Source organism: Carlito syrichta, unplaced genomic scaffold (genome assembly GCF_000164805.1).
Source record: "Carlito syrichta isolate Samal-C Ts95f unplaced genomic scaffold, Tarsius_syrichta-2.0.1 Scaffold123337, whole genome shotgun sequence".
NCBI lineage: Eukaryota > Metazoa > Chordata > Mammalia > Primates > Tarsiidae > Carlito > Carlito syrichta.
The window spans coordinates 29,443-47,878 of NW_007067433.1; the positions used below are offsets into that span (position 1 = coordinate 29,443).

General features: G+C 37.0%; 1 protein-coding gene across 1 annotated transcript in view; it reads left to right on the forward strand.

Moving 5' to 3' along the window:
- LOC103249713 (phospholipid-transporting ATPase IG-like) overlaps positions 1 to 15,654 on the forward strand; it is a 42,885-nt gene extending 27,231 nt beyond the window's left edge. The window contains exons 7-9 of the mRNA XM_021707668.1: positions 1,197 to 1,300; positions 4,795 to 4,948; positions 14,861 to 15,654. Coding sequence (XP_021563343.1) covers positions 1,197 to 1,300; positions 4,795 to 4,948; positions 14,861 to 14,923 — 321 coding nt within the window. The 3' untranslated portion in view covers positions 14,924 to 15,654. The remainder of the gene's footprint in view (positions 1 to 1,196; positions 1,301 to 4,794; positions 4,949 to 14,860) is intronic.
- The last annotated feature ends 2,782 nt before the right edge of the window (positions 15,655 to 18,436 follow it).

The window sequence follows — 18,436 nt, forward strand, 5'->3', positions numbered from 1 at the left end:
ACCTCATAGTCAGACCCATGATCTGTTCCTTCATGATGTTAGGTGTAGAGAGCTTTTGTATTTAGTAATTCCTGTTTGTTGTATTTGATCTTTCTTGACACCTTTGCAGTTTGTCTACCTTCTCTAGATACCCCTTCTCTCTTTTCAGCATTCCTGCCTCCACCAGCAAACCTCTTCTCTCCTTTCAGCATTCCTGCCCTCACCAGCTAGGCCTTCTTCTTTTTTATTTATTTATTATTTTAATATATATTTTTATTTTAAAATTGTGGGGTTTTATTTTAAAATTTTAAAATTTTATTTTAAAATTGTTGATGAGGTGTGCCCCCCTTTCCCCAGACAGATATTGACTACCATTAATCCCACCTCCCTTCCCCTCCCTGCCCCCCATAGTTTCCCGCCACTGCCCATCCTTGTCTTATAGTATTACGGTAGTTGTTCAAGGGCCACTTATGAGCGAGAACATGTGATACTCAGATCTTTGTTTCTGTGAGAGATCATTCAGTATTATAAACTCTAATTCCATCCAGGTTGCTGTGAAATTCATGGTTTTGTTCTTTTTTATGGCTGCGAAATATTCCATTGTGTATATGTACCACATTTTTTAAATCTAGTCCTCTTTTGATGGACAGCATGGTTGGTTCCATGATCTTGCCATTGTGAACAATGCTGCAATAAACATACGTATAAAGGTATTTTTTTATAGAGTGATTTGAGTTCTTCAGGGTATATTCCCAGTAGGGGGATTGTGGGGTCATATGGAAGGAGATTTTTAGAGCATTTAGGAATTGCCAATTCCTGAGCAAAACCCGAAATGCATAGGCCTTCTTCTTTTGCCATCATCTTCCTGACTGCCACTGTCTGAGGACTGGAGTTTTAATTTCCTGAATATTACCATTGCCTCATTCCTTGCCCATCCCCCAGCACTGAGACATCTGCAGCCCCATGCCTACGGCTTCTTACCTTGACCACACCTCCATGCCCATATTATAGAGTTTAGAGGTCTTAAGCAAGAGCTCAGCTTTCTCACCTTGCTCTTCGAAAAGCCTAGATTCTGTTTAGATCTACTCTCCTCTGCAACCTTGGCCCAAGCTAGATCCTCCCGTAGGTATCATTTTATACAGGTTATCAGATATCATAGCATACTGCCTGGTGCAATTTGTATACATTATGAAATTCCTTGTGTTGTATCTTTTCAGCTCGCCTTGGATACTCGATTCTGGACATGGATAAATCACTTTGTGATTTGGGGTTCTTTAGCCTTTTATGTATTTTTCTCATTCTTCTGGGGAGGAATTATTTGGTAAGCAACTGTATATGTGTGAGCAGTATATAAACAACAAAGGAGATATACGTAGATATACTTTGTATATGTAAGCATTTATTATACTTTTAAAGTTTTGATTATATAAGATGGCAGGTCTTTAATATTAATAGACTGGAGGTTACTTGTAACCAGTAATGCTATTAATTTCAGGTGGGATTTCAAATACAAGTATATGGATTTTATGAGGTACTTGAAAGACTTCCCTTTGGTAGCCCCCTGTCCAACTCTTTAAATTTGAAGGTGCATAAACATCTCTCTGTGAAGCGAAACTAATTTTTTACATGTTCTCCCAGGTGATTTTCAGAGGAAATATTCATTCTGTGAAGTGTTTACCTGATGGAATGGCCAATAGATATATTATTGTTTATTTGGACCCTATTCCCTATAGTATATAACTGCCATTCCTATCACTACAGATATGTTTGAGGCATAGGATATACACCCCTTAATAATCAGAGGGTTATATCTTGAAATCACCAGCTCACTGTTTTGGTGCAGGGGGAGGGGAAGGCAGACTCTTCAGCTTGGCCCTAAAGTTCATTCAGTTTCATTTTGGTTCAATAGCTGTTATACAGAATACATTTTGTGCTTAGGGTTCTATGGGATAGAGAGATTAATAGACTGTACCTTGCCTAAAGGAGATTAGAGTCCAGTGAGGAACACATAAACTGATTGGAGAAGTTATAAGGAATGCAAATAAGTTAGATTTGCATCTCCTTTCCTTACTTCCAGAGGCCTATATTTTGTGTTTAAATGTCAAAGTTGTTTTCATTGTTCAGTGGCTTCCTCTGACAAGGATACCAGCAGCAGGAAGCATGGCAAGAGTAAGCCATAGGGTGAGGTTTCAGGAGTGTATATTTTTACTGCTTTGAGCAAATTCTTTTTTTTTTTTTTTTTTTGAGTTGGAGTCTTACTCTATCGCCCAGACTGGAGTGCAGTGGTACACTCCCAGCCACCGCAGCATCGACCTGCAGGGCTCCGGTGGTCCTTCCGCCTCAGCCTTCCAACCAGCCAGAGCTACAGGCACGCACTACCACACCCAGCTAATTTTTGATTTATTATAGAGATGAGGTCTCCCAAGTTGCCCGGGCTTCTCTTGAACCCATAGGCTAAGGCAATCCACTCACCTTGGCCTCCCAAAGGCTGGGATTACAGGCTGAGCCACCGAGCCTGACCTGAGCAAAATCTTATAAACAAAACATTTTATTTTATCACAGAGATATAAGGCTCATGTTTATATCATTTGAGACTTAATTAGTAGAAATTCTTACTGTTTTGAAAAACCTTTTTTATAAGGGCCTTAAATAAAAATATGAAAAAAACTGATCATTTAAGGAAGTACCAGCTCCAAAAAATTTAATTATGATATATATTTGGAATCTCTGTAGGTAATGATTGAGAGCAACGAAGCTGAAGGAAGCCTCTATCTTCTTTAATAATAGACAAATGAATCAAAGTTGATTAATGACATCAACATCAATTGTATGTCTTCCCAGAGTACTGTAATTTTGTGAATCTGTGTAATCAGTATCCAAACTAATTATGCAAAATTCCTGACAAACTCAACAAGCTTCTAAAACTTTCCATAGACTATTCCTTATTGATTAAAATAAATATTTTAAATGAATAAGACACTGTCATATCTGTTTCTATTTATTAGTTATACTTACTTAAACAAATGAAATATTATTAAGTCCTTTTTATTCCATTGCCTGAAGTGCTGTCCTTAAGTAGAGCTAAGTTGAAGTACTATATGATAAAGCAACCAGTATAATGTGACTAGAGACCAGTCGCAGTGGCTCACACCTATTATACCAGCACTTTGGGAGACCGAGGTGAGAGGATTGCCTGAGTCCACGGGTTCAAGACCAGCCTGGGCAAATTGGCAAGACCTCATCTTTACAGTAAATCAAAAAATTAGCTGGGCATGGTGGCACACACCTATAGTCCCAGCTACTACTTGAAAGACTGAGGTGGAAGGATCACCTGAGCCCAGCAGGTCGAGGCTGCAGTGGCTGTGAGTGCACTCCAGCCTGGGCGACACAGTAAGACTCTGACTCAAAAAAAAAAAAAGTGACTAGTAAGTATGTGAACTTTAGCTGAATCACAGTTACAGCTAATGTCTCTGAACATGTTCTACCCTGAGGGGTGTCTCAACCCCTCATGATGATTTTTGAGACCCAAATCTAATCCAGGAATAAATGTTTGTTTGTTTGTTTGTTTTACTGCCATACTGCAAAGCTCAATAGATGTCATGCAGGTAAAAACAAAAAATCTGGAGATATTCGTCAGAGAGTACTGTACAAAGGAATACCTTTGACTAACTGTCAGTAGTCTGCTGGACCCTTAGTTATGGCTCAGTTAACTGCCTAGAAAATCATTCAAGGTGCTCTTCAGAATTAGAATGGGGTAGAGTTCTGCAGAAATCTTTTCTGAATGGTTGACTTTTCCTAGAAAGCCTGTATAGCCCAGGCCTCATATGTTTCTCCACTCCATGTTCTGCTCACTTTTCCACAATCTAGTCCTCAAATAAGCAGAGCCACCAGCTTGGTTTTATGTTCCATAAGGGTGTGTAGACATTACTTTTTAAATGAGAAACCAGGTTATCTTCAACAAGCATGATATATCAGCTAATAAATGGGACTGACTAGTTATCTACCTAGAGCTCTTAATTCTAGGATAGTCTGATACGCATCCTGACGTCTTCTTCCTTCTCAACTTAGAACAATTACTTAACCAACTGAGGCTCTCTGTGGTTCAGTTCAGACAGGGAAGGGGAAACTGGCTGTTTCTCAGTGGCCACTTAACGATTCACTGTGACTTGGAATGACATCTAAGTCCAGAAAGAAAAATCCTTCTGAATTCCTGGATTTCAAGTCTTAACATCCAGTTAGCACTGTTCTATCAACCTATTTGGCACATGTTGTTACTCAGTATTTATTTGTGGATGAAAATGGTAGATTCCTCTCATTTGAGAGAGATGATAAACACTACAGTTCTTTTTATATTTATATAGTTTTCTTTGGAGGGGAAGAGTTATAAAAATGTCTTTTAAACTTTTGAATGCAGAGCACAAATCCATCCTCATCTTAATAAAACAGCTGAGGAAATAAAATGCTTGTTGGGATAAAAATGAGCCATCATTTCTCTTGAATATCTTTGAAGCTCCAGCATTTTCTAATGCACATAAATATTTGCCATTTGGCAGCTTTAAAGTTGATAGCCCGATTGTTTTCAAGTCAAATGCATTTTATTATCTTTTTTCCCCTTTGATTATCATTCCTTTTCTGTCCAAACATTTGATAAATGAAATTTGTTTACTACTTTCGGGATATTCTAGAGAAAATTATTTTTATTAATGTGTGTAAGGAAGATTCCTTTTAAATACAAAAAACAGTTTTAATTAAACTTTTGTTTCATATGACAAGAAGTGATTTGTTTTTCCATTATGTATTTTCTTTCCACTTCAGGCCTTTTCTCAAGCAACAGAGAATGTATTTCGTATTTGCTCAAATGCTGTCTTCTGTATCCACATGGTTGGCCATAATTCTTCTAATATTTATCAGCCTTTTCCCTGAAATTCTCCTGATAGTATTAAAGAATGTAAGAAGAAGAAGTGCCAGGGTAAGAAATAAGTTTGTATTATAATCTCATTTGTGGAAGGGGCTTCGATTTCTGCCATGAACTAAAAACCTGATTTAGATAATTACATTAGTTACAGCATGTTAAACCCCTCCTTACAGGTTCATCACTTAATTTCCTCTACTGCATAAAAAAGTATAGTAAAAACTTCGTTATCCAATACAGGTGGTAAGTAGATTCCTTAATAGTGTTCTATGTGATCTTTAGCAATCCATATGGAGTATTTCATATGCTCCATATGGAGTTTTAAGAGGAAAAAAATGATTTTATTTTGTATTTAGCCTACAATTTTCACACCAGGAATTTCCACACCAACATTTCAGCTTTAACCTTAGAAATTTCCCTGTGGGCTACTCATAGATTTTTTTTTTTTTTTCCATTGATAATCCCAATTTGCCTCTTTCAAGTCTTTCCCCTTCCTTTGATTATAGTGCTGCTTAATCTCTGTGTTGCTTCTAGCCCTGTCTGTCCAGCAATATAGTTGATTGAAAAGAATTCCCTGGATGTGGTATCTACATCCTTACCCTCTTGAATACACTTGTAAAAATGTAAGATTGTTTTATGAGTGTGTTTTTATTTTTGCCTATTAAATTGCAAATTTCCTGTGGGAATGAGAAGTTATTTTCCTCAATTGCCTTCTCATGATATGTTTTGAACATTTTTTTAAAGCCTTTAAAGTGAAAGGGGGAGATGAACGTGGAAAATAAACTTCTGACAGATTTTGACCAACAGGTTAATTAAATATGTTATATTCTTGCCATTACTAACTGATTTTTGCAAGCAAAACCTAGTTTCTGACATATTGACACCAACTAGATCTTATAACTTTTCCAGGGCAGTATTTTCAGAAAATAGTTTACATCATGACTACCTGACCTATTTAATCAAATTTGCCAACCAGTTTACCCACAAAACTGGTGTGTCATGATTTTATTTTTGCCTACTGAATTGATAAAACCTGGTGGTTACTATTATACCAACATGGAAATCTAAAATGATTACAGTAGGAAACTCTTCAGTGATTAGAAGTGTAAAAGAGTAGCTTCACGTTACAAGTTAGTATCAACCCCAATCAAAAGCAACAGAACTGTCAGTGGCATAAGCTACATTGATTCTTGGTATACAAGGCCAATCAATGTGGAGTTAGGTTGTCAGAATTGTCCATAACTTTCTGCTTCTGCGTGCCTTGTGGGCTAGATCTAGACACAGTAACATTAGCCTAGCTACAACTGGCTTAGTCCACGCTTTAATCCGTCCAATAGACTTCTTATTAACTTGCTCTAGCCTGGTGTTTATTTTTAGGGTAGAAAAGTGGCATTTAATTATCTGATTATATCTTAATATCAGTTTAACAGGGGTAAAACTGGTTGCTACAACAGGCTTCTCCCAAAATGGCTCAAGTACACATTTGCATGAAGCCACATAAAAAAATGTTGCAATAAAAAACCATTTGGTGCCTTTTTATAATAGAAACTTTTTCTGGGGAGGATCTTTGAGTTGCTCTTTTATTTTCCTTATTGGGTAGAACATTTTGGGATGTTCCTAAATGCTTTTCTTATTTAGGAAAATGAAGCTCATGTTAAATACTGCTCACACTCAGATTCATGCTCTAGAGCTGTTACAAAAACTCTCAGAAAACAAAAGCTTCAAACATGTCATTTTCTTTTATTAGACCATTTCTTTAAAAAATTAGACACTGGTTGGAAGTGACTTTTATATAGATTTTTAAGTGGCAGGATACTACTAGACAGTCACAGATAAAGACTTAGAACATTTTCTTTCCATATAAACAGTAGATTCTGAACTTTTGTTGAAAGTATGGAGTTCTGCCCAGGCATGGTGGCTCACGCCTATAATCCCAGCACTTTGGGAGGCTGAGGTTAGAGGAGAGCCTGAGTCCACGGGTTCGAAACCAGCCTGGGCAACTTAATGAGACCTCATCTCTACAATAAATCAAGAAAAATTAGCCATGCATGATGGCACATGCCTGTAGTTCCAGCTGCCTGGAAGTCCGAGGCAGAAGGATCGCCTGAGCCCAGCAGGTCGAGGCTGCAGTGGCCGTGAGCGTACCACTGCACTCCAACCTGGGCGACAGAGTGAGATTCCAACTCAAACAAACAAACAAACAAACTATGGAGTTCTAAGACTGCAGACCTTTTTATTAGCAGCATAGAATGTTGCCAGGGATTCAGCATGAATTTTGTTTCTTATGGGTTATGTCCAGGGTAGAAGGAATTCTAGTGTCTGTGCTGTTGCTTGGCATGCTGATGTGCTAGAACAACCAGGAAAAATTCCATAATCATTTTCATTCATTCAATCATTCATTCATTTATTCCTATCCTCGATGAACCAATAAACATTTGTTGAACCGCCTACTGATGAACATCTCTCTTTGCATCCAATGTCTGAAAGGCTAAATAGTTTTTCAGACTCTATGGGATTTTGAGAGTTGCAAATGAGGCAAAATGTTGTGGGCACTCAGCAGCACTGCCTTTTTTTCCTTTCTTATGGGAAAATGCAAGAGCAAAGTAGTAAAATGTGAATGCATAAAGGCCAACTGAAACATGGCAGCCACGGCTATTCTGATAAGCCACATCTGTTTACATAAGACCTTATTTTTGCCATATTAAAGAGGTAGAGGCCAACGTCTAAGATAAAGGAAAAAGGATATTTTACTTTCCCCAAAATATTTTAGTCTTTATGCTTAGTAACCAGCAGTCTGACATTCTGGTGACTTTCGACTTTGTTAAGTATTCCTTGCTAATACGTTGGCCTCATATCAAAGAGAGGCAAAATTATTTTATACTAGGTCTGCTTCATACCCTGACATGCTCCCTTATGGGGTAAAGTCTGTGTCCCTACCAAGAGTAGAAGATAACCCTAACTTCAACCAATTAGCATCTTGGACACTTTACACACAGCTAGAAATACCTGTGGCAGGTAGGCTACCAGTGCTGTCTTCATGTGAGTCTTGGCAGCTGCTTTGAGAAGGATACTTAGCACTGGGTTGTAAATATGTCTCTATGACATTTGAGGAAGACTTTAAACCATTTATATTTAACAATTATAGGCCGAGCTAGGTGGCTCAGCCTGTAATCCCAGCACTTTGGGAGGCCAAGGCGAGAGGATTGCCTGAGCCCTCGGGTTCAAGACCCGCCCGGGCGACTTGGCGAGACCTCATCTCTACAATAAATCAAAAATTAGCCGGACATGGTAGCACGCACCTGTAGTTCCAGCTACTTGGAAGGTTGAGGCGGAAGGATCGCAGGAGCCCAGCAGGTCGAGGATGCGATGGCCGGGAGCATGCCACTGCACTTCAACTCAAAAAAAAAAAAATTATAGGAGCAGCCTTATGTCAGACTCCATTCAATTCTGCATACTTTGCCTGAGGGCAAACTATGAGTTAGCTACTAGGTGTTGGTAATTCGAGGATGAATCGGGCATGGTCCCAGCTCACAAGGAGCTCTCAATCTAGTTAAGTTACAAAAGGTATTTATATGGAACACTTCTATAAGCAGGTATTAAACAGAATAGCAGAATCAATGATATGGCTTATTATAACACAACTGAGCTATTTCAAGGTCTGAGTCACACCTGAGGCCTCTAGTTAAAAGGCTAGCATGGCACCCTCCACCACAGCTGATTCTGTCATGATACTATTATTATATAGAATTCTGCTATCTTTACTATTGTTTCTCCTAATAAACCTTTACATTTCAAAAAAAAAAGAGAGAATTCTGCTATCTTCAAAAGTAGGTTTGCTCAGTTGTTTAAACCAAGGATTGTAGTTAAGCCATGTATCCCTCAGCTGTATTTTCAGCAGTGAGGTTAATTTTTATGCAAAGTTTCCATTGGTAAGGATCACAGGACATTTCTTTGGCTTAAAAAAAATGAGAAAGCTGCAAAGCCATGCTGCTGATGGTTTATGATGAAGCTACCATTGAGCACTGACAGTGGAGAAACACTGACAGTGGAGAACAGCAAGATAGCAAGGAAATTTAAAGTTTAGGATTTTTTATATTTCAAAAAGCTGTGTCCCTCAAAGCACAGTTGTTGGTCATCTGTAAATGAATACACCTGTACTTTCTCGCCAAGTAGTAAATACCACTTTGCGTTTCCAATAGAGGAATTTTCCACATATCCTTATGTAAAGCTTTCTCATGAAAACAACCATGATCAAAAGGGAGGCTTGATTTTTTCTGCTAGACATGGGAAGACTATAATCTAATGGGAATGAACCCAGAAACATGGCCATACCTAGCATGGGATGTTAGCACAAACAGAAAGAAACATTCCACTATGTTCCACTATGTAGGGAACTCTTTCAGAGTGGCAGACAGAGAAAGGAAGGGTGTCAGCTCTCTGAGCCAAATTCCAATCAAAAGCACTTTGGACATTTTGGAGAATAAAATTTATCATTATAATAATATTGGTGATAATGATAATTACTACTGCCATTCTCACAGTGTCGTATACAACCATAAACTCAGAGGGCAATAGCCATGTTTACCAGATTAGACCAAAATAAAGTTGAATTCTGATGTCATGGCTATTGAGATGGACCTTTATCCATTGGCCTCTTGGACATATTGCTAAGTGAGCTGATGTCAAAGTTCTCTAGATGACTGCAAGGGAATGCTCATCTCCTGTCTTCCTCACTCCCTCTAACTGCCAGTTTCTAGCTGAATCAATTTTTACTGCTTTAGATACTCTCCATGCTTTCTACAGCTTTCTGTATTTTCATATTTCCTTTTATTTCCTTATAAAGTATTTTTAATGCCTAAACTTAACCCCTAAAGTTTCTGCTTCATAGAAATATTTTAATTTCTGATGACTGGACACAAGTTTTTGAGCACACCAAAATGTGCTTATAGTTGTAGTCTTAAATAGATAGGTTTGTACATTAAACAGGGGGATGGGAGACTGGTATGTTAATCTTGTTGAAAGGTTTTTGCCCAGAAAATAGAAGTTAGAAGCAATTTAAAAATTTTCTCAGAAACTAAATATGTATTCTCTGGCTTTTTAACAATTAGTAATTTGCGTGTTACCAACATGTCACTAACTTTCTTCGTTTGAGGTAAAATGTGAACAGGAAAAATGCAGTTATGTCAAAACATAAATAAAATTGAAGTATTTGCTTTTGAAAGTCTCATTGTTTATTAGACTGCTAGTTACATATGTTACTTTAGCTGGTTTCTTTTTCTAGGCATGTTTTTATTAGTCAATTAGTAGATAATCTGGGTAGTCTTGATTAGCAGAGTTATTCAACTCATCCACATAGCTGACTACTCAATTTCTATTTTGCTTGGGCAGTGTCAAAACCAAATCTATAAATTACCTTATAATTTCAGACACAAAATAAAAGGGAAAAAAGAATCTCTTAGATTTTCTAGTTAAACTTTATCAATTTTTTTTTCTGGATGTTTTAAAGGAAAAAAAATAATACCCAGAAAAAAATTAGCCTACCTTTCTAAAGATGTGTCTAGGAAAAACAGGGAAACTGATCAAATTATATTAGAAGAAAGGAAATTAACCATTAATCCAGAGGCAAATGCAACTGAAATGTGGTATCACCAAATGTTTTCCCATTATGTTAATTTCGATTAGGTTTTTAACTTGCAGTTACCCAAGGGGAGTCAGTTTCTTCATAATGTATTTTTGCAGTTGGATAAGGGAGATAGTTACTTCAAGATAGATGGGTGATCAATGATGGACCCTGGATATAACTCTCTAACCAATGGATTTTGAACAAATGTAGATTAGTGAATTAATGACTAGAGATAAGTCTTATTTTAATGAGCTGCGTATTTTAAAACTATTTTATTTAAAATAGTTCACTTTTCCATTAACAATTTCAAATTGATATGTAAAGAAATAGTAGTTGGCACGTAATAATAGACTATTCCTAACTCTAACTCTACTTTCACTTCAGGAAGTAATGTCTTCAAAACTAACATGTCATTTCAACTTCAAATTCTCAAGGTTTCTTTTTAAATGTCTTACATTTGAGAGAATATTTACTTTTTTTGGTTTCTGCATTTCTCTTTTTTCTACTGCAATTTTCCACCTTTTGTGCAATTGTGAACAAGGTAACGAAACGCCTCCCTTCCTCAGGAACATCTACTATCTTCATGCTTTCTCAAACTTCCAGCAATCACAGTTTCTCTTGGAGTGAATAAGGTGATTTCCTTTCTTAATGTACCAACTTGCTTGCATTCTTATTTGCCTGACACCATTTTCTGATTCTTTATGAAAAATTACATCTCATGACTCATTTTTATATACCTTCTATTTATACTGAGAGTATTTTGTTATTTTTTAGTATCATTTGTTCACCTTCCAAATTGTCATACTGGAGAGTAACTAATTCTCAAAAGCTTGGACTATATAGGTCTGTATGCAGTAGCCATGGCGTGTTAGAGCTAGTCTGTTCACCAGGACAGGAATGGCTTGCACAAATTTCTCTTTGTTTGATACGCTAACAGCACCGGCACAACTCTCAGAGGTGTTCACCAAAAGGATGGTAAGGTTTACTAATCAAACCATATTGACTCATCTTACCATATAACCTACCAGTGCCATTTCAAAAACCCAAGTTTGCCACATACTTCTATTGTCTATTTACTTCTACCATGAAAACAGTCGGAATTGAAGACTTTCATAGGCTTTTAAATGTATTCATTTGAATGTTATGCATTTGCTATATAGTGTAATTATTTGTAATTTGGGCAATAAGAGTAGTCTATAGGAAATGATTTTTTTTCTACATTTTTTATCACCAGGTAGGTTAACCAATTTTCAAATGCTTTAAGTATCTTTGCCTCACTATTACAGAGAAATCTGAGCTGTAGAAGGGCATCTGACTCATTATCCGCCAGACCTTCAGTCAGACCTCTTCTTTTACGAACATTCTCAGACGAATCTAATGTATTGTAACAGGTACCTAGTGTTGAACAAGTGGGCTGGCTTTAAAGAAACAGATTAACAGCATTATAAAGAAAAAATGAAAATATCATTCTCTAAATTTTCTCTGCTGTTGGTGTGGTGAACTTTATACTATTCTTTGCAAAAAATATAAAGATGCATTACTTGGAATATGGGGAAATACACATTCTAAATTTGCTGAGCCCCCCCAAATAAAATTTTAGATGTTTTTCAGAGCTGAATGCTAATACAATATATTTAATATGCAAGGGGCAAGTTGTCATGGCAATGCCATCATGTGAAAATGTTTGTCAATGCTGATGAGAAATATAATTTTGACTTATAAGGATCATTTGGAAAATTGAGAACAAATATTCCAAAATTGCATCTGTATAATATCAAGTCAGTTTAGCATTGCATGTTCTTTTGGAAATTATGTGAAAATAATGAAATGTGTCTGTACCTTCATGTGCTGTGTCTGTGTGTTTGCAGATACTGTATACACTTAATGTTCTTGTAAATGTCTGGTCCCCAAATATATATTCATGAATCAGTCTACTCTAATCATAACTATTTTAATGTCAAGTTTTATTCAAGCTAAATGTTTCAACTTTCAGAGGTAAAATTTTTTCCTGGCCATTCAGGGGGATGCTTGCCTTTTGATATAAAATGCTTCATAATTAATGTTTCTAAATTAAAATAAATTTATTTTATAACATATCGTTTCATTTACGCCAAAAATGTTTGGGAGGAATTAATATGCCATGGGAGGAACTCTTGAACTTAGAAGGACTCCTTTATATGCCCTCTGTGTTTCACACAGCAGGGGCTTCTGGCACTCCAGATCGCTGGAGGTCTTTTATCCATCCATGTAAATTTATAGTAATTCATGAACAAGGCTTACCAGCTTGTCAGCTTGGAAGCAACTCTATACAGCTTAGGGCAGGACCTTCTTTCATGCACACATAAAAATTCATGATGATCATGAATAAAATTGTGGGTCAGTTCACTTTGAAGCTAGCAACTGAGTTACCTCATAGGTCCACTTTTTTTTTTTTATCAGCTATCAACTACTCCACCCTTTGGCAAAGAATAAAAATTAAGCTAATGGACTGAATACATTGCTTTTCTATCTCCTACAGTTCATTACAGACTCATTTTGCTACAATTAGTATATTTTTACCCATTTTTGAACAACTCATCTGTATGCATTTTTTTTTTTTTTTTTTTGAGTTGGACTCTCACTCTGTCGCCCAGACTGGAGTGCACTGGCTGCTCCCGGCCACCACAGCCTCGACCCCCGCTGGGCTCCGGCGATCCTTCCGCCTCAGCCTTCCGAATAGCCGGAATTACAGGCGCGTGCTACCATGCCCGGCTGATTTTTTGATTTATTGTAGAGATGAGGTCTCGCCTGCCCAGGCGGGTCTTGAACCCGCGGGCTCAGGCAATCCACTCACCTCAGCCTCCCAAAGGCGCCGGATTACAGGCTGAGCCACCGAGCCCGGCTCTGTATGCATTTTCCCTCGGTAATGAATCTACTTCACAAGTAGCCTTCAAAGTCTGACCCTTTTGTCCCAGATTGCCTTGCTCTAAGCTGTGTGATGCATTTTAGCTATATTATTTCCAGTTAATTTTGTACCCCCCTGGATTGCTTTATTTAGCTTGCTCTGTGGTTTGGGGCCTAGGCTGGGTAGTGGACACTGCTACTGCTTTTGGCCTCTCCAGGGCCTTATCTCCTGCAATGTCTAACATAGAACTGAGGAAGCATTTTTTTTTTTTAAATAATTGTTTATTTTTTCATGTAGTTATTTCTTCCAGGAATATATTTTCATGTGGCATTATTTATCCATCAAGGAAAATATTTGGCAGTAAGTTTAGCCACCTACTTTGTTCCTTGGTTGGTAAGGGAACTACCTGACTCCTTTCATACATTCTCAATGTGAGTGGCAACCTTATTTTGGTTAGAGTCACTATGACACTGTAAAACTACCCAAAGACTTAATAGTGAACCTAGAGAATGTGGAACATAAATAGAAATGGGAGGTATTCTAATGTATTTCTAGTCCTACTGTGGCAAGGGAGGTATCCCAGAAAAGCAAGAAAATAGCCCACTACTTAAGAACTTCCATTACTCAGGTTAAAAAAGGCTGAGTTTTAGAGTAGATGATCAAATTTAGGCTCCCTCCCTTGACATGCAAGTTCTACTTCTCAAAATACCTGAATTACACTTGGTGATCAGTTTGTCTGTCATGACCTATCCTGATCATAGCATTTTATATTTAGAGGACAGAGAAGAATCTACAGATTTGTTAGAAACATTTTTATGGTTCCTCTTCTAAAAAGGTGATACATAGGGAATACTAGAAGAGTCATTTGACTCATTGATACATGATTACCAAAAAGAAAATTAACTTCAATATTGTAAAGAGGAAACGGGCTTCTTTCAGTAAAGGAAGAATATTTTCACAATAATCTTCCAAAGTTGAATATATCTTCAGATTTCCTCTGTCAAAATTAGTACATCCAAAAAAAGTGATCCATTCATTCATTCAACATTTCCTGAGTATCTGCTATGTGCCAGACATTAATACTAGATGCTGGAAATAAATAAAATGCCCCTGTTTTCAAGGAGCTCCCAGCCTAGAGGAAGAGATTATAGCAAGCTAAACCTCTGCTATGGTAGAAAATCCCAGTGGCAGAAAATATTGGGAGAACCCTGGAGCAATCCAAAAGTAAAAAGCAAGCCTGAATCTATTCAGCTGGCAAATGAAGAAAGGATTAAAATCTGGTTATAGTGTCACTCTTTTTTTTCCCCCATGCATGTGAATAAAACTTGGCATTATGTTAAGACAGTTGCTTTACTCTCATAACATAATTTACTACTTGATTTATTTTTGAAAATGCTAAACAGATGGTTTCGCATTATTATTAAAATAAACCTTTTAACTCTGTATATTTTAAATTTTTCAGAATCCGAATCTCGAACTGCCTATGTTATTGTCCTACAAGCATATTGACAGTGGTTACATCTAAAAAAGAAAAGCATGAAGAAACAAGTACAAAAAGTTATCATCTCAGGATACTTGATATGCAACAAACTAAACCACTCTCTTATGTCTAGGGTTCAGAATAAATGTTCATTAAAATACCAAAAGATTCTTTTAGGCATTTACAATTATTGTGAGTAGGCTTTATGGCCAAAGCTGTAAGTTAAGAATTACATGACAGTTGAAAGCAAGAATACTTAGAATTCTGGCTTCAGATAGAATAATTTAACCACCAAATGGGTGCTCTCTTAACCCATGAACTATGTGAATGGATTTAAATACAATAGTATGAAGTAGAAGTTATGCAATGAAAATGAATAGATTTTGCTAATATTACTTTTTTTTGCCTGGCAGAAGAAATAGGCTGTTTGGATCACATTTCTCATTCTTGCTGAATGATCTTAAATTATTTTTTTCAAACATAAGTAAGGAATACTTGAAAATACAGAAGGACTGAATGGTATCATTGCATCAGACAGAATAGTTAATCCTTTCTGTTCACCTACATACTACTTGTGTCTTGGTAACTATCCATGCCAAAAAATACATTTAACACTTCTGGAGAAAGTGTTAACTCTGGGTATTTTTGTGAGAGCAAAGAAAAAAAATATTTATTTTGGTTTTGTTCTTCTGGATTAAGCCCCACTTATGGGTGTAAGGCTACTAGACTTGAAAATAAAGTATAAGCCGGGCTCGGTTGCTCAGCCTGTAATCCCAGGCTTTGGGAGGCCGAGGTGAGTGGATTGCCGGAGTCCACAGGTTCGAGACCCGCCTGGGTAACTTGGTGAGACCTCATCTCTACAATAAAAAAAAATCAGCCGGGCGTGGTAGCACATGCCTGTAATTCCGGCTACTCGGAAGGCTGAGGTGGAAGGATTGCCGGAGCCCAGCAGGTCGAGGCTGCAGTGTCCAGGAGCAGCCACTGCACTCCAGTCTGGGTGACAGAGTGAGACTCCAACTCAAAAAAAAAGAAAAAGACAAAAAGAAAATAAAACATAAAACATTTCCAATTACTATAGTTATACACAAATATGGGCCATTCTGAATATCAGCCTTTTATAATTTCATGTGGAAAAGAAGAATAGCTTATTTTAAACTGTTAACGGTTCTTATTTGAAAGAGGTTGCATTTATGCATATATTCAGCACTTTTTTTTTAACTTGCCAATTTAGAAGGGCAAGGATCCATCCCAAAATGATGGTTTAGCCTGTAGAGCCATGACTCTGAACATGAATGTTGTCGCTCATAGCTAACTTGGTCAGGGCAGTGGTCTAACTCTAAACCATGAGATTGACCTAGGTAAAGTCCTTGACTTGCTTGACTAGAAGGAGGCTTTAGCCTCCTAATGAGTTCACTTAAAACATAAAAATTAATGTGAAATGTCTTCAATATTAAACACACTTTTTGGGGTCTGAATGACCACATTTGACTGCTAGATTGAAATGATCTTTTAAAAGATATTTTCATACCAGTTTCCCTTTTTGTCTTTCTGGCATGCCTGTACTATTATTAATGTTTGTGTTGTACCCTAATTTAGAAGAGTATTGGAGTTTATCTCAATCGATATATTTATATAGTCCATATGGCACATGTGATTTTTCTACATATATTTTATGTTTATGTTTAGTACAAGTTTTTTTTTAATTCTAAAAGGGACATAATTTCAGTTATCAGAAGCCATTCCACCATTACTGGCCCTTTTCCATTATTTCATTTGTTCTCATCTATCAGTATTATTTTTGAGCATTTTGTTACATGTCATTCACAATTTACGTAAGCGTGCTGTGTTCTGGTAGCCTGTATTTGAGGTAAGCTGCTGAAAACAAAGCCTTTATTTCCTTTCCCTTTTCCAAAGAGCTAAAAAGTCTAACCCAGGAAAGCTTTTGGTATTTTATTGTTCTTGTTCTTATAGTTGTTGTTGCTGTCTTGTTATTATTATTGTTTCACATAAGAACTATAAAGACTGTGAATATAAACAAGTGAGCCACAATAGAGAGGCTTATTTTATGCAGAACCATTGGAGGGTTGACATAATCAAAATATCCATGATAGTAGAGATATAACTGGTTGCATGTAAAATTCTTCTAAGTCAGAAAGAAAGTGAGACAAGGAGTAAAGGGGATTTAGAGTCATGTCTCAGCTACACATTACACTGTACACTGCAGCTCAAGTACAGAATGGCAGTGAGCATAATATCATGGCCTAGATCCTTGAGAGGCATCTGTTTTTCCTTTTTGAAATATATTTTATTAAAGATCTGAAAAATGGCTAGTGTGAGGTTAGCAGATATGTAAAATACGCCGTCCAGTATTCCCAGCACTGCAATCTAACGACCCTATTTGTGACAGAAAAGGAAAAATGTAATAACAGGATCATATAATTTTGAGCTTTCAAAATGTCCTTGTAATTTTCACAATTGTTGTCCATTGTTTGAAGATGTTACCTTCTGAACTGAAACCATTCATTCCATACGTACCACATATACACCAGCAACAGTATAAATGTAAGCCTAAATTTACAAAATTCATAATAATTTACTGATGGAATTTTTTAATAACATGCAGTATTTAAATGTGCAGATTTTATGCAATTGTTGACAAAGTCATTTTTCAGCTTGCAAAATGGTACTGCAATATTACATTTTTCACCTAAGCAATTTTTTACATCTATGTTGCTTTCTAAAATGAATGTGAATGCTGTCTTTTATGAATGCAACTTGCCTTTTTCATTACAGAAATTTTTGTTTGATGTAATCAATAAACTTTGGTATGATATGATTGATATTTCAGCCTCTTCTTTGGAAAGGTCTCAGTTTGACATCAAAATAATATGGAAGCAATTTGGTTATGGGAAATAAGTTTCTACTTTCATCTTGACCTAAACAATTCACAAAAGGTTGGCAATTCCTACATGAGTTTAACTGATATTTTACGACAGTACCTAATTTGGGGAGGATATTTGTCGGAGGTTTGAATAAGACTATACCTTGTTAATATATAGATAAAAGTCCAACCAAAGCAACAAATGTATATTGAAAGACTATTTTGTTCTTGGCAGTGGACTTGATAATGCCCATACATTAGAGGTAGCATTTGTGTGATCTGTTTCTTCAACCCATTGAATTCATTTGATCCTTTTTTTTTTTTTTTTTGAGTTGGAGTCTCACTCCATCTCCCAGACTGGAGTGCAGTGGCTGCTCCAGGCCACTGCAGCCTCGACCTGCTGGGCTCTGGCGATCCTTCCGCCTCAGCCTTCCAAGTAGCTGAAACTACAGGCGCGCGCTACCACGCCCGGCTAATTTTTTGTAGAGATGAGCTCTCGCCAAGTTGCCCAGGCGGGTCTCGAACCTGCGGGCTCAGGCACTTCACTCACCCCAGCCTCCCAAAGTGCAGGATTATAGGCTGAGCCACCGAGCCCGGCTTCATTTAATTCTTAATTAATCAAATACAAAAGGATTTTACAGTAGCTTAAAACTTGGTCCAAAGGTTTGTATGTGGGT